This window comes from Erpetoichthys calabaricus, chromosome 5 (genome assembly GCF_900747795.2).
Source record: "Erpetoichthys calabaricus chromosome 5, fErpCal1.3, whole genome shotgun sequence".
NCBI lineage: Eukaryota > Metazoa > Chordata > Cladistia > Polypteriformes > Polypteridae > Erpetoichthys > Erpetoichthys calabaricus.
The window spans coordinates 201116034-201130061 of record NC_041398.2 but is presented as its reverse complement, the minus strand read 5'-3'; the positions used below and the strand labels follow the sequence as shown (position 1 = coordinate 201130061).

Below are 14028 nucleotides of genomic sequence, written 5' to 3'. Positions count from 1 at the left end.
GACGCCATAATGCAGCAGAGACTACACAGATCGCCTGTCAGTAAATCAAGGTTTCTTGTTTGTCTGGCACTTTATAGATTACCTATAAACATTAGATAGTTCATAGTGTGAACATAAACTCTGGTAATACATTAAGATAAATTCAGCCCTTTAATATGGCCTTGACATGGGTAGCCCTACTTATTATAATTACATATTTTTAAATTGTACTTCTGTGATATCCTTTATGCACTGCACAATAATTATGCCTTAGCTACTTAGCTACACCACAATACTCTGTGACAGATTATATTGTTTCTTATATTGGACATCAGGGTTACACAATATATCGGTACTAACAACAGTACCAAAATACCAAATTTTTAAAGACCCTGGACTTTACATTCAATTCCCACCTCTTACACACTGTGTGACCCCAGTTTTAGTCTCAGCCAAATATATAATAATAATATTAATAAATCAAATTCTGACCGATGTCAGGATTCACTATGAGCAATGTGTTGGATGAATTCATTTCTCAGATTTTGAATTAATTAATCTTGAAACGTGTGCATATAATATCACTTAGGTGCCACATTCAGTGACAGAAATATGTGAAAGAAAGTAATGTTATTAAAAGAAGGGAGTTTTTATTTAGGAGTTGCAAAAATATAATCTTATGTCTATAAATAAATAATGCTAAAAAATATAGTAGAAAAAAATACGGTATTAACAATCGAGAACCTTATACAGTTCCTGTTTACAACTAAACTTATTTATGGCTTATAGTTCTATATTTGTTCTTTTTTGAGTGTCTAATAATACTACCAAAACCTAGGGCTACTACCCAACAAATTCGGTCATAATAAATAAAATGGCTGTTTCTGGCACTTTTAAACAAATAAAATTATACTTTTGAACTTGCATCCTCCTTCACTTTTGGAACACCTACCAAAAGGTATAGCAACTGTAATATACGGAAGGGACCAGAGTTAATAATACTGGACAGTTTTCAGACATGTTCTTAACGCATACCTGGCTTTGATGAAGTCTTCTATTTCTTTGCATGTTTTCTTCCCGTCATTTAGATGTTGAATTAAATTATCATATCCAGCAGTACTGTTAAAATCTGTACTCTGAAGAAAACAAAAAAGAATGAATCAAACACTACACAGAAAATTCTGAAGGAAGCTATATACTGTATATTAAATATCCATCCATCCATTATCCAACCTGCTATATCCTAACTATATGGTCACGGAGGTCTGCTGGAGCCAATCTCAGTCAATACAGGGCCACAAGGCAGGAAACAAACCCCGGGCAGGGTGCCAGCCCACCGCAGGGTGCGCACACACACACACACACACACACCAAGCACACACTAGGGACAATTTAGAATTGCCAGTCCACCTAACCTGCATGTCTTTGGACTGTGGGAGGAAACCGGAGCGCCCGGAGGAAACCCACGCAGACACGGGGAGAACATGCAAACTCCACGCAGGGAGGACCCGAGAAGCGAACCCGGGTCTTCTAACTGCGAGGCAGCAGTGCTACCACTGCGCCACCGCGTATATTAAATATTTCCCTTAAATTACCAAAACAAACATATAATACATTCCATTTCCTCTTCCATCACCTATAACATTTTGGGGTTTTCTGAATTCAAAAAAAAAAAAGAAACTGACTACTGATGCACAAGTTTCCTTTTATATAAAGTCTTAATAGTGTAATACTATTACAATATTTGATATGTTCAATTTATGTTGTTTCATACACTTCACCTGATGCAGACATTTCTTTTTATATAAAGACTTAATATACTATTGCAAGAAAAAACAGTTTTGCTGTTACAAACAATTTCATGTATTCAATTTATGCTGTTTCATACACATCACTTTTAATAAAGCATTTGTGAACCTTTGGAATGATCGTGATTAACATGTTCACCCAAATTCTATTAAGATTCAGGTGATGGACCACTATCCTAGAATTCTAGAATCCTTTAAAATTTCTTGGCACAATTTAGAATTCTTTGTTCTGTCTAGAATAGCAAGCCATCCTGACCCTGAGGCAGCAAAACAACCCCACGTCTTAATACCCCCTTCACCACGCTTCAGGGTTGGCATGAGATTGTGGTGTTGAAGTGTAGTGCTTCTTTCTTTCTTTCTTTCTTTCTTTCTTTCTTTCTTTCTTTCTTTCTTTCTTTCTTTCTTTCTCTCTCTCTCTCTCTCTCTCTCTCTCTCTCTCTCTCTCTCTCTCTCTTTCTTTCTTATACATAGAGTAGCTCACAACAGTTTGACTTTTGTTCCACCCATCTACAGAACATCATCCCATGTGAGCTGTGAAACATCTGAGTGATTTTATAGAACCTTAACACCTTTTCTTCTGCCGCTCTGATGATATTAGCACCACGTACTGTCAGTTAATGTTGCATAGAAACCTTTGCTCAAAAACAAAAAGTCATTGAAAAAAGATGCAAATACTGTTAACCATTCTAAAACAGCATTCTAGCTGGAAAAAGAAGCAATAGAAATGCACTTAGAGACCCAGAATACCTATACTTAGGCATAAAGACATACAAAAAGAGTTAAGGAAAAGGCACAAAAAAGTAATAACAAGAACAAATCATAACATGGGTGTCCTTCCACAAACATCAGTTTTGCTCTGTGGGTTTTCTTATATTGGACATCAGGGTTACACGATATATTACGGTACTAACAACAGTACCAAAATACCCAATTTTTAAAATGGTATTGTACCAGCATTTCATTAATTTTGGCACCAGAGGTAAGTTTTCAAGCACCTTGAAGAGCTCAGTCATTTATCAGCATAATTGGAACTCCAAGGGACCCCCGATCCCACCATGTTCTTTGATTTACATCTGACACAAGTCACCAAAGGGCCCTTCCCACACTCTAAATGTATGTATTGATCTAAATGCACTGGAGACTCCAAGGGGGATATCGTTCCCTGGTCTTTTTCATGATTTATGGAGTGCCGGGTAGCAGGGAGGCAAGTGATTGTGCAGCGGTGCAGTGAGACACGTGTATTTGTGGGCTGGGGGAACAAAGCGGCTGTGAGACAGAGGAGGGAGGAAGTTATCCATTATTTCCTTTGGGCCCGTTTTGGTGCCGGTACTGAGGTTTGTAAGCTAGTTTCGATACTGGAGTCAAAATGTTAGTACCAATCCAGCACAAGTGAACACACAAAGAGAGAGTTTTGTAAGATCAAGGGTTCCGTTTCATCTCCTTTACAACTTCACGCTGTGCTCCTCCTGTGATCTTTGAAGGATGGCAGTAGGGAAAGTTACCGAATTTCCATTACAGTGGATTTTTGAAAACTAAGGTCTTTACAAATGCTTTTTAGCCTTTTCTTCTGGTATTTCTTGGTTCACATAAACTGTTACTTCCTGAGAAGAGCAGACCCTGTCAGTAACCACACTTTGTGTGCTTTTGTTATATGTCAAGGCACCCCCACTACACGACTTCAATCTCATCTAACTGATAGGAAACAATTAGCTTTTACAGACTTCACTTGCCTAGAGGTTCAGAGACTTTTTCCAGTTTGGACTGTGAATTTATTTAGTACAGTAATCCCTTGCTATATCGCGCTTTGACTTTCGCGGCTTCACTCTATCGCGGATTTTATATGCAAGCATATTTAAATACATATCGCGGATTTTTTGCTGGTTCGCGGATTTCTGCGGACAATGGGTCTTTTAATTTCTGGTACATGCTTCCTCAGTTGGTTTGCTCAGTTGATTTCATACAAGGGACGCTATTGGCAGATGGCTGAGAAGCTACCCAATCAGAGCATGTATTACGTATTAAATAAAACTCCTCAAATATATTGTGAGCACAGGGGCTGTTCGCACCCCTAGAAGATACGGCCACTCCTCAAAAAACACTGAAAGATTACTTTCACATTGCTCTCTTCCTTGCTGGGCTTAAATGTGGCTGTTTTGTCAAGCGATATGCTTCCTGCATGGTGCTTCGCATACTTAAAAGCTCGAACGGCACGTATTGATTTTTAATCGTTTGTTTTTCCCTGTCTCTCTCTCTCTCTCTGACATTCTGTGCTCCTGACGGAGGGGGTGTGAGCAGGGGGGGCTGTTCGCATCACTAGACGATACGGACGCTCCTCTAAAAAAATGCTGAAAGGCTACCTTTACATTGCTCCCTTCCTAGCAGCTGCATTGTCCAGCGGTGCTTCGCATACTTAAAAGCCAAACAGCCCTATTGATTTCTGATTGTTTGCTTTTTTCTCTCTCTCTCTGACATTCTCTGCTCCTGACGCGCACTCCTTTGAAGAGGAAGATATGTTTGCATTCTTTTAATTGTGAGATGGAACTGTCATCTCTGTCTTGTCATGGAGCACAGTTTAAACTTTTGAAAAAGAGACAAATGTTTGTTTGCAGTGTTTGAATAACGTTCCCGTCTCTCTACAACCTCCTGTGTTTCTGTGCAAATCTGTGACCCAAGCATGACAATATAAAAATAACCATATAAACATATGGTTTCTACTTCGCGGATTTTCACCTTTCGTGGGGGGGTCTGGAACGCAACCCCCGCGATAGAGGAGGGATTACTGTACTGACTACAATTGCTAGTGTACTACTAGTTTAAGCAGATTATTTTTATGTATTATTTTGACCCAGTCAAAGATCAGATTACACAGTTATGAATAATTTATTCAGAAACCCTGGTAATTCTGAACAGTTCACTAACGTTTCCCTTGCACCTCTAACTAACTGTAGCCAATCGAAAGGCATCCTCACTGTGCAAACTTATAACACTTCAGGTGATGTTTATGGGGGAGAGGCCACGGAACAGAGCAACTAGCCTAAAATCAATACAAACCGAAAATTTCTAAGAGTCCTCTCGGACAGACTGCCAAAGTCGGCCTTTGGTTTGCTTGCATAACACAGCAAAAAGAAATAAAAGAAAGAAAAAGTGTTTCCACATAATTTAATTTTTTTGTTTTGCAACATTTCAAGTAAATTGGAGAATTTACGCCTAGACAGTGAATCAGTTATGCAGCTGGAGATGACACAGACTCTGTCTTAAACAGTTTAATCATTCTGCTTCTCCTCCTTTTAGCCTTCAGCGTAGCAACACCCACTTAAAACAACGTATTCACCCCTTTAAAGCATATGTTATTCAGTTTCCAAAAACCATGAAAAAAATTTTTTTTAAAATGTACATATCCTCACTCCCTTATAACAGAAGGCTGTTTAATTTGTTTAAAAAGATCATTTCAGAACAAATCCAGATAGCAATTACAAAGAGCTTCAGACAGGCTGACCAGGCACTAAGTACCGGATATTAATCAGTCTTGATAATCTGTTTGGCTTTTCAAGGCAAAGATAACAATAAGGCCATGTACAAAAAAAAAAAAATAGAAACCAACTATATAGCTATTAAACAGCTAAAATATATGAGATACAGTAAAGAAGATGTGCAAATGAAACCACGAGAAGGTGAAGTTATATAAGCTTAAAATCACTAGAGACGGAAAAAAAAAACCTACGATGGTTCAGTTGGTGAAACACTATTAAGGGAGCTACCTAAGGTTTTTACTGTAATTTTTAAACACTCTGAAGAGGCCGACTAAGTATCACATACAAAAGACAACCAATAAGGGCTGATTACAGATGCCATGATCTCAGGTAAGCAAGATGACCTTTATTGAAAGGATGTAAAGGGAATATGCAATGGACTGGAAGACTCTAAAATTACAGTGACAAAGAAAGGTGAATGCAAGCAGCCAGTATGAGAGCAATAAGGATCAGAGGACACTACACGGAGATACTTTGTGGGGAAGATGCACGGCGGATAAATGTTAATTCAACAGTTTTTGAGATATTTTTGCTATAAATTCCATATTATTTTCCTTATATTTCTTACTAGACTAAAATCCAGTCAAGCTAATGTAAACATTGTTATTAACACATAGTATATATGCTATACTCTGCGGTGGGTTGGCACCCTGCCCAGGATTGGTTCCTGCCTTGTGCCCTGTGTTGGCTGGGATTGGCTCCAGCAGACCCCCGTGACCCTGTGTTCGGATTCAGCGGGTTGGAAAATGGATGGATGGATGGATATATGCTATACTGCAAAAACATTGTGTCGTTAACTTTCATTCCTTTTCATCATGAAAATAACCTTCAACTTTTTCCTCAAACAGCATATACAGTGAAAAAAGAAATAAAACAATTGCTTATATGGTGGCACAGTGGTAGTGCTGCTGCCTCACAGTAAGGAGACCCAGGTTCGCTTCCCGGGTCCTCCCTGCGTGGAGTTTGCATGTTCTCCCTGTGCCTGTGTGGGTTCCCTCTGGGTGTTCCGGTTTCCTCCCACAGTCCAAAGACATGCAGGTTGGGTGCATTGGCGATCCTAAATTGTCCCTAGTGTGGGTGTGTGTGTGCCCTGCGGTGGGCTGGTGCCCTGGCCGGGGTTTGTTCCTGCTTTGCGCCCTGTGCTGGATGGGATTGGCTCCCGTGACCCTGTGTTAGGTAGGATATAGCGGGTTGGACGATGACTGACTGACAATTGCTTATATTTTGACTTATAACCTAAGATGCACAGTAGACAAGACAAACAAGCACATGATGTGGAATTGACTATCTGTAGTTCATTTATGAGCTGTCTGGTTTGCATTGGTTATTTCTAGAAATCTGATTTTTGTATTTTCTTTATTTTGCAGCCTTTCCCTTTCAAACGTTTTTTCTATTGATATTTGAGCATAACGTGACTTTCTTTCTTCAATACACAGACATTTGAGGAATGGTTTAAGCATCTTGATATGACACAGCCTGCAATTTCGGCAAAAGCATGTAAAGGCTTGAAGTTTATTTGGCAAATTCTTTGTAGGGCCCACCTACACACACCCATACTCACAGGGGGCAAAGCTTAGAGTCACTCACTATCCCAATATGCCCATCTATGTGGTGTTAGAAGAAAACTCAAGAACCTGGAGAAAAGCCAACACAGGCTCAGGGAAAAGGCACAAACTCCACACAGGCAGACACTGAGCAGGCGACTCAGACCTGTACACTAAATCTTTGTGGCAGTAGTGATGACCACCATGCCATTATGCTGCCCTGGTTTATTTTTAGTGTAATACATTTGAAAATGTACATGTGAATCAGATTCTACAGGGTCATGTTTGCTGTCATGTGTTCAAATTCCATGACAATTTGAGTAAACTAATGTCATAGGCAGTGTTCTCGTGAAATGTTTGGGGAAAAAACGATTTCATGGAATTTTCTTAGAGTCATGCATCTATGATTTTTACTGTGGAATACAGTCATTTAAACATTTTAAAAGATACACTTTCAAAGGTAAAATTTGAACATGTCTATATGAATATTTACTACCTGGCAATGGTAGACATAAACACTGTACTCAACAGAGGCTTCCATTACCTCCTTGCCACTGACTAGGTCAAAAATTGGGTTATTGACAATGCACTTGTTCATCCATGTGTCCTGTAAGAAGCTAGCATGTTGTTTTATAAATCCCTAAGCAATGGCAAATCACACTGCTCCTGTAACATCTCAGTGGCATTTGCCTCTGGCTATATGCATGCAACCTCATTTCATTTTTAGTTATTTCCTGTGTTACTACTTGACTTAATTTCCTTAGTTCCTCCATCACAAACATATCCATAGCAGTATTTTTTCTCAAACCTGACTCTCAATAAAGGAAACGTACAGTATGTCCATCCATCCATCTTCTAAATCTGCTTTACTCTGAGAAAGATTGTGGGAAAGCTGGAGCCTATCTCAGCAAACATCTAGTGCAAGGCGGTGACAATCCCTGGACAGGGTGCTAGACCACTGCAGGATGAACACACTCTCTCTCATAAACACACACAAACACTCACACACACACACCACATGAACACACAAGGGCTAATTTAGCAACCCAGTCCACCTAACCTGTACGACTGTGGGAGGAAACTTGAGCACTCAGAGGAACTGCAGCCCTTCATTCTTAACAGCCTCAAATGTAACAGCTTGCTTCACAGATTTGGGGTGGCACAATAGTGAAATGTTAGTGCTGCTGTTTCGCAACAAGGAATCAGAGATTCAAGTCTCAGTTGCTTCATGTGTGGAGTTTGCATGTTTTCCCTGTATTCACATCGGATTCATCTGGTTTCCTTCCGTAGTCCTAAGACACGTGGGTTAGGTGGACTGGTGATGCTAAATTGGCCCGGTTATATAAGTGTGTGCGTTCACCATTCGATGCACTGGTGTCCTGTCCAGAGTTTGCTGCTCACTTCCTGGAATAAGATTCCACACCTCTGCTCTGAATAAGATGGTTTAGAAAGAGGATGGATGGATGGATGGATAAACAACCCTGCCTGAATGAAATCAGTTCATTTTGTTTCAGAGAAGACTTCTACTAAATTATACCTGCGTCTTCTCGTCAAATGTTTTCTTATGCTTATGCTTTGGAAGTGTATTCTGTCTGTATAGTCTGCATTCAGAAAGTATTCTGTCCTTGTATGCAGCTAAAACCTGAATGGTATCTCAGAATTACAGATTTTTTTTCTAAATGTAGAAAATAGAGACAGTTGCAAGGCATACAACCAAAACACGCAGAGCTTGTGCTTTCCTCTTAGAAACTACAGATGATTCTACCAGGTTAACAAGCAGTTCTTCTTTGCTTCTTTCTGTTTGTATGTATGTCTGGCGATGGGCAACCTGTGACAGGCTGGTAAGTCTACCAAGTAAAAGCAGCTTGTTAATAAATAAGCTTAAAATAATAGATGGATAGTTTGAAGGCCTATGGCATGTATTGCTTACGCTTAAAAATGCTAGATCCATTAGGAAGTAGCACTAACCACGTTGCCACCATGCTGCCCCGGTTTATTTTAAGAGTAACAAATTTGAAAATGCGTATGTAATCAGATTTTACAGCCTTAATGTCTGCTGTCATGTGTCCAAATTTCAATTGAATGACAGTAAACTGCTGCCATAGGTCAAGTTCTCATGAAATGCTTAAGGAAAAAATGATTTTAAGGAATTTTCTCAGTGTGAGTCTGTTTATAGTTATACACCTCTTATATTTATTGTGGAATACAGACTTTTTACATTTTCATTTATATTTACTTGCTTAACAGACAACTTCTAAAACAAAGTGACTTACACAAAGAGGTCAAGATAATTAAGTAAACATCAGTCTAGGCGACTGCTTGGGAGCACGTGTTGCAAGACAAGGGTACAAACCTGATCACCACAAGTGAAGAGCTCAGAACAAAATACAAGTACGTTACAATTCCTAGTTTACAAATTCCTAACAATTTATATCAGAAAGAAATTCACAGAATAATAGAGTCTTCAAACACTTAAACACATTAACTGAGTCAGCATTTTGAATGGAAGTGGACAGCTTGTTTGGCCAGCTAAGGGATAAACATGAAGAGAGTCTGGATTGAGATTTGATACCTCGCAGAGGTGCTTTTACCAGACAATATTTATCAACAGACGTGAGTGAAGAAGAAGGAGCATAGGGCCACTCAAGTGTCTCAATATATATAGGTGATGATCCATTGACTATTTTGTAGGCAAGCATCAAGGATTTGAATGTAATACATATCAGACAGGGAGCCAACGTAGTGATCTGAAAAGAGGAGCGACATGCAACCTTTTCTGCAGTGCCTTGGTAGCAGAAGCTAGTAGCCCTGGTAGTAGAGAGTTGCAATAGTTAGGACGTGACAAGACCAAATACTGGATCAGGGGAGACAGACAGACAGACAGACAGACAGACAGACAGACAGACAGACAGACAGACAGACAGACAGACAGACAGACAGATAGATAGATAGATAGATAGATAGATAGATAGATAGATAGATAGATAGATAGATAGATAGATAGATAGATAGATATGCCCAGACAAAAATGTGGCTATTGTGCTGTATTGTGCTTCTGGCATTCCAAAAGTTGCACTTTCTAAAATGCCTCAGGAAAACGTGTGAAAGATCTGTTTTTGTTTAACAGTTTTAGACATAAATTCTTAGCTAACCAGAGGTTTCAATACCCCTGCTTATTACTACCTTGCCAGAAAGTATGTTATCTTTGTTGCAATTACTCATTCATGTGCCTTCTAGGAGACTAACACGTTGTCTGATTACTCCTGATTAATCCCTATACCATGGTAAATCACATCAGTCCTGTAGCACATCAGTTGGATTTGGACTTAAATTGTTCATCATCTGTGTTTTCCTACCATATTAACTGGGCTGACTCTGCAGGCGTTAAAGTGAAAACATGTTTTGAAGCCACTAAAAAATGCCAGTTGTTACATTAACGTTTGTTCCCTGGCTCATGCTAATCTACCTTTTTGTAGCTATTTCTATTATATGGGGACACTTACCATGATGTCACTTTTGAGGGACCATCTTCCACCTTTATGTTCAGGTCAAAGAGATGCTGAGGATGGTCAAGTAAAGGTCTTTTGGGTGTATTGTGCTGGATTATTGCTACTGTTTATTTGATTTTCACACTGGTTTTCAGTTTTGGACTTGTTTGCTTTAGATAGCCCTTTGGACAAATCCTGTTTGACATTATTTTGTGTTTTTAAGTTTTTGTTTTATTTTTATTTTTATAAATGTATTTTTCATTTACATTATTAAGAGACCTTTTTGGCTTTGTTTTTTAAGCCAGGGAGTTTACAGTGTTCACTCCTTGAAGAAAGCTTTTCTGTATTTGGAACGTTTAAAAGTATTTATGAACTTTTAAATACCTTAGCCTCATTTTGGGCCTATGCTAGCCTTTGAGGCTTATCCTTTAGGTTTGGAGTCTGGCTGCCTGGGGTGAGACTTAGTTTGTAGTGAGACTCAGTGAGATTCTGGTATGGCTGGTAGTATTGACAGGTTTGTTCATGTTTTTGACAATTTTATGCTGCAGTTCCACATTACCATTAAGACATCAGATATTGTACAAGCAAGAGAGGGGCAAAAAGAAGGACAGTACATGGTATTTGAAATTCTTAGCAGGTCCTAAACACTTGGCTATAAAGAAAGCTGAACTGCAGGTTCTATGTTGAGTCTGCAAGGGCTTGCTTTGGTCATTTGAGCCTACATGATTAGAAAGAATATGTGCTGTGAAAGACAACTGGGTGGTGAGATGCACTGAAATAGTTTTTCCTCCAGACTGGGGGTTGGAGGAAGAACCTGCTAGAGAAGGTCACAAAGCTGATGGACATTCTTCCCGACTTGTCAGAAGCAGCAAATGGCTCCAGCTGTGCTCCAGTCACCATTATGGGCACCTGGTCTTTTAAGGGGCCAACTGCATGACTCCAGCAGGTTTTCAGCATCCCAAAAGTACTTCTCAGCAGGGCCACCAATCCTTCAACTGGGTGATACTGAAGTTAAGAGAGGTGAGTATACAAAGGTTCAACTGGTAACTAGAAGGAAGGATTGCCCTGAGATCTAGAGTGAGAGAAGAGCTATGAAGATGAACACGCATTAGAGTTGTGTGGTATACCAGTACTGGAAAAGAACCGAAAAACCCTCATTTTGAAACTGTACGGTACCAGAATTTTGGGATTTTCAGAACCGGAAATAAATATCAGCTTTTCTCTCAATCCAAACCCCATTTCCCTTAATACTTACTTCTGGAAAAACAAAAGTAAAGTACATGGTTCAACATGCTCAGAACTTTACGTGGAACCCCCTATTGTTTCACCACTGTATCGAGATGATCTGGACCTCACTGCTATTAGGACAGAAGGGAAGAGGTGCGCAGAGAGGCAAGGTGTTGCACCATTCCAGGAGGGCGAGCAGTTGTGCAACCACACCAGGGAGGCTGGAGTAAGACGAGGGGGATTTGGAGTCCGAAGGCTGGTATCGATATTGACGTCAAAATTTCAGCACCACTACTGCATGTACTGTACAGTTAAAAAGAAAAGAGGAGTAATGTGTTATTTTTTTATATATTACCCTGATACCCTATTATATCCTCCATGTAATCCTCAACATCTGTCAATAAACCCCTATTTTGGTTGAACTCTGATGCTTAACATAATTCTGTCCAAAACTGCACCAAAATCCCATAATGATAAAGGAAAGAAACAAAATTAGGCATAAAACAGACAATAATAGTGTGCCAAAAAAACAATGGACAAATGCACAATTCAAAAAGGAACTATCACTGAAAACTGAAAAATCACTGTGGGCATGATCCATACAACATATGATCATTACCACTGAATCTTAAAGAATCCTGTTTCAACCACCTTTATAAATTAAATTAAAAAAAAAACTACTGGTGAACATGCCTTGACATTCTCTGTCCACGAAAGGATTAGATTACCTGCTGCAAATAAAAAAAAAGTTATCTTTCTCTCACCTAAATAAACCTTCCACTGAGCACATACCACCATTAGACATAAAAATCAGTCAGCTAGCAAAAAAATCCACAGCACTAACTTTATGCATTTGTTCTGAAACTTCAAAAAATCCTCCTGTGGTAGACCCTCACGTAAGGCCACAAGCATTTTTTATATCGGAAACACTTACAGTATTGCTTTCATTATAAGACTGTACTGACTGGTGAAAATATGTGGTGTGTTTCACTCAAGTCCCTATCTGTGTGAAAGATCTATGACCTATTTGAAATACAATATCAGGAAGTTCTCTTCCTTTGAATCATAATTTAACAATAGACTTTCTGACAAAGCTCTATAGTGTATTGTATGCATGCATTACTTTTCAGGCTGCTGCTCAGTTAATACAAATATGAAAAATGCATAAATATATGACATTGCAATGATCCAATATTAAATCAGCTCAAAATCATTGTGCAGAAAGTTATGAAATTATTTAATAAGGTAATATGTGCTAAGACACTCACTTATAGACGTCTATAGAGGGTTGGGACATCAAGAAAAATAAATGATCAGCTCAGCTCTTCAAACACAAAACCTCAGTGAACTGTGAAGTGTGCACACTGTAAAAGTCAGAGGGTCAGAAACTCTGGCCATCCAAGCGTTATCAGGAAGAAAATGAGCAGATTAATTTCAGTGTTAACAGCTACCATTACACTGGATATTACTTGTGAACAAGCTATATGGATATTTTACAAGTAAAAAATTTAAAGCAACAAGTATTAAGTCCTGCAACTTTTATGAAAGTCAACATGGACTCTGCCTTTTGATTTAACCTCTTTTTCACAGCAAAAACCAACTTGAGTCTCATTATTCTGATAACAACACTTTTAAAAAAATCCTAACCTGTAATTTACTTAGTGAAGCTGAACCAGAATTGTCATTTTTGGGATTTGTGTAATTATTTTTACACAGCGGGTCTAAGAGGATTGAGTGATTTACTGATGCGGCTCCAGACCAGAATGGTAAGGGGGCATCTGAAATGCTATCAGAGGGCGTGGTATGATGAAGTCCTAAATCTCCATCTTATAAAAGTATACCTGACAACAGAGCTGGTATTAAATTTCCCTCAGTATCAATAAAGTTATCTATCTATCTTTAAATAATGCCACCTGAGGTAAGGTACATTTTTGCTTCCCCAATTGCCATAACCCCTAAATATCTTTATTAGGCATGAGATGATATGCTTAATTCACATACCATATGTATTGCTGTACAGGCTTTGCGAGACCATGCATTATCTGAACATTGGACAAAAAAAAAATTAATAAATATTATTTCTTGGAGAAAGTGTACAAGAATGAAAAAGATTAGCATTATAACAATAAAACATTTGAAACAGGAATTAAAAACATAAAACTGAACTCAGTGGTATAGTTCCTCCTACACACTTCTCTTGGCTGCTTCAAACTGTCCTGTAAGCCAGAAGGTGCCTGCCATTTTTAACTAAACACACATGGTGTGAAATTATGAGAATTTTAACAGAGCTTAAACAGATTCCAGAAATTAAAATTTTACATAATTACATAATCAGTATGTATTCAATGTGATGTGCATTGGTGCTGACCTGTCATAAACACTGGGGAGGGTGGCAAGAAAATGATAGGTTACAACATAGATAATAATTTGGCAAGAATAACAATAGTAGTGA

At 38.8% G+C, this 14028-nt stretch overlaps 1 protein-coding gene across 1 annotated transcript in view; it reads right to left on the bottom strand.

Moving 5' to 3' along the window:
- pstpip2 (proline-serine-threonine phosphatase interacting protein 2) overlaps positions 1 to 14028 on the bottom strand; it is a 151409-nt gene that overhangs the window by 87625 nt on the left and 49756 nt on the right. Inside the window, exon 2 of the mRNA XM_028791184.2 lies at positions 1015 to 1115. Coding sequence (XP_028647017.1) covers positions 1015 to 1115 — 101 coding nt within the window. The remainder of the gene's footprint in view (positions 1 to 1014; positions 1116 to 14028) is intronic.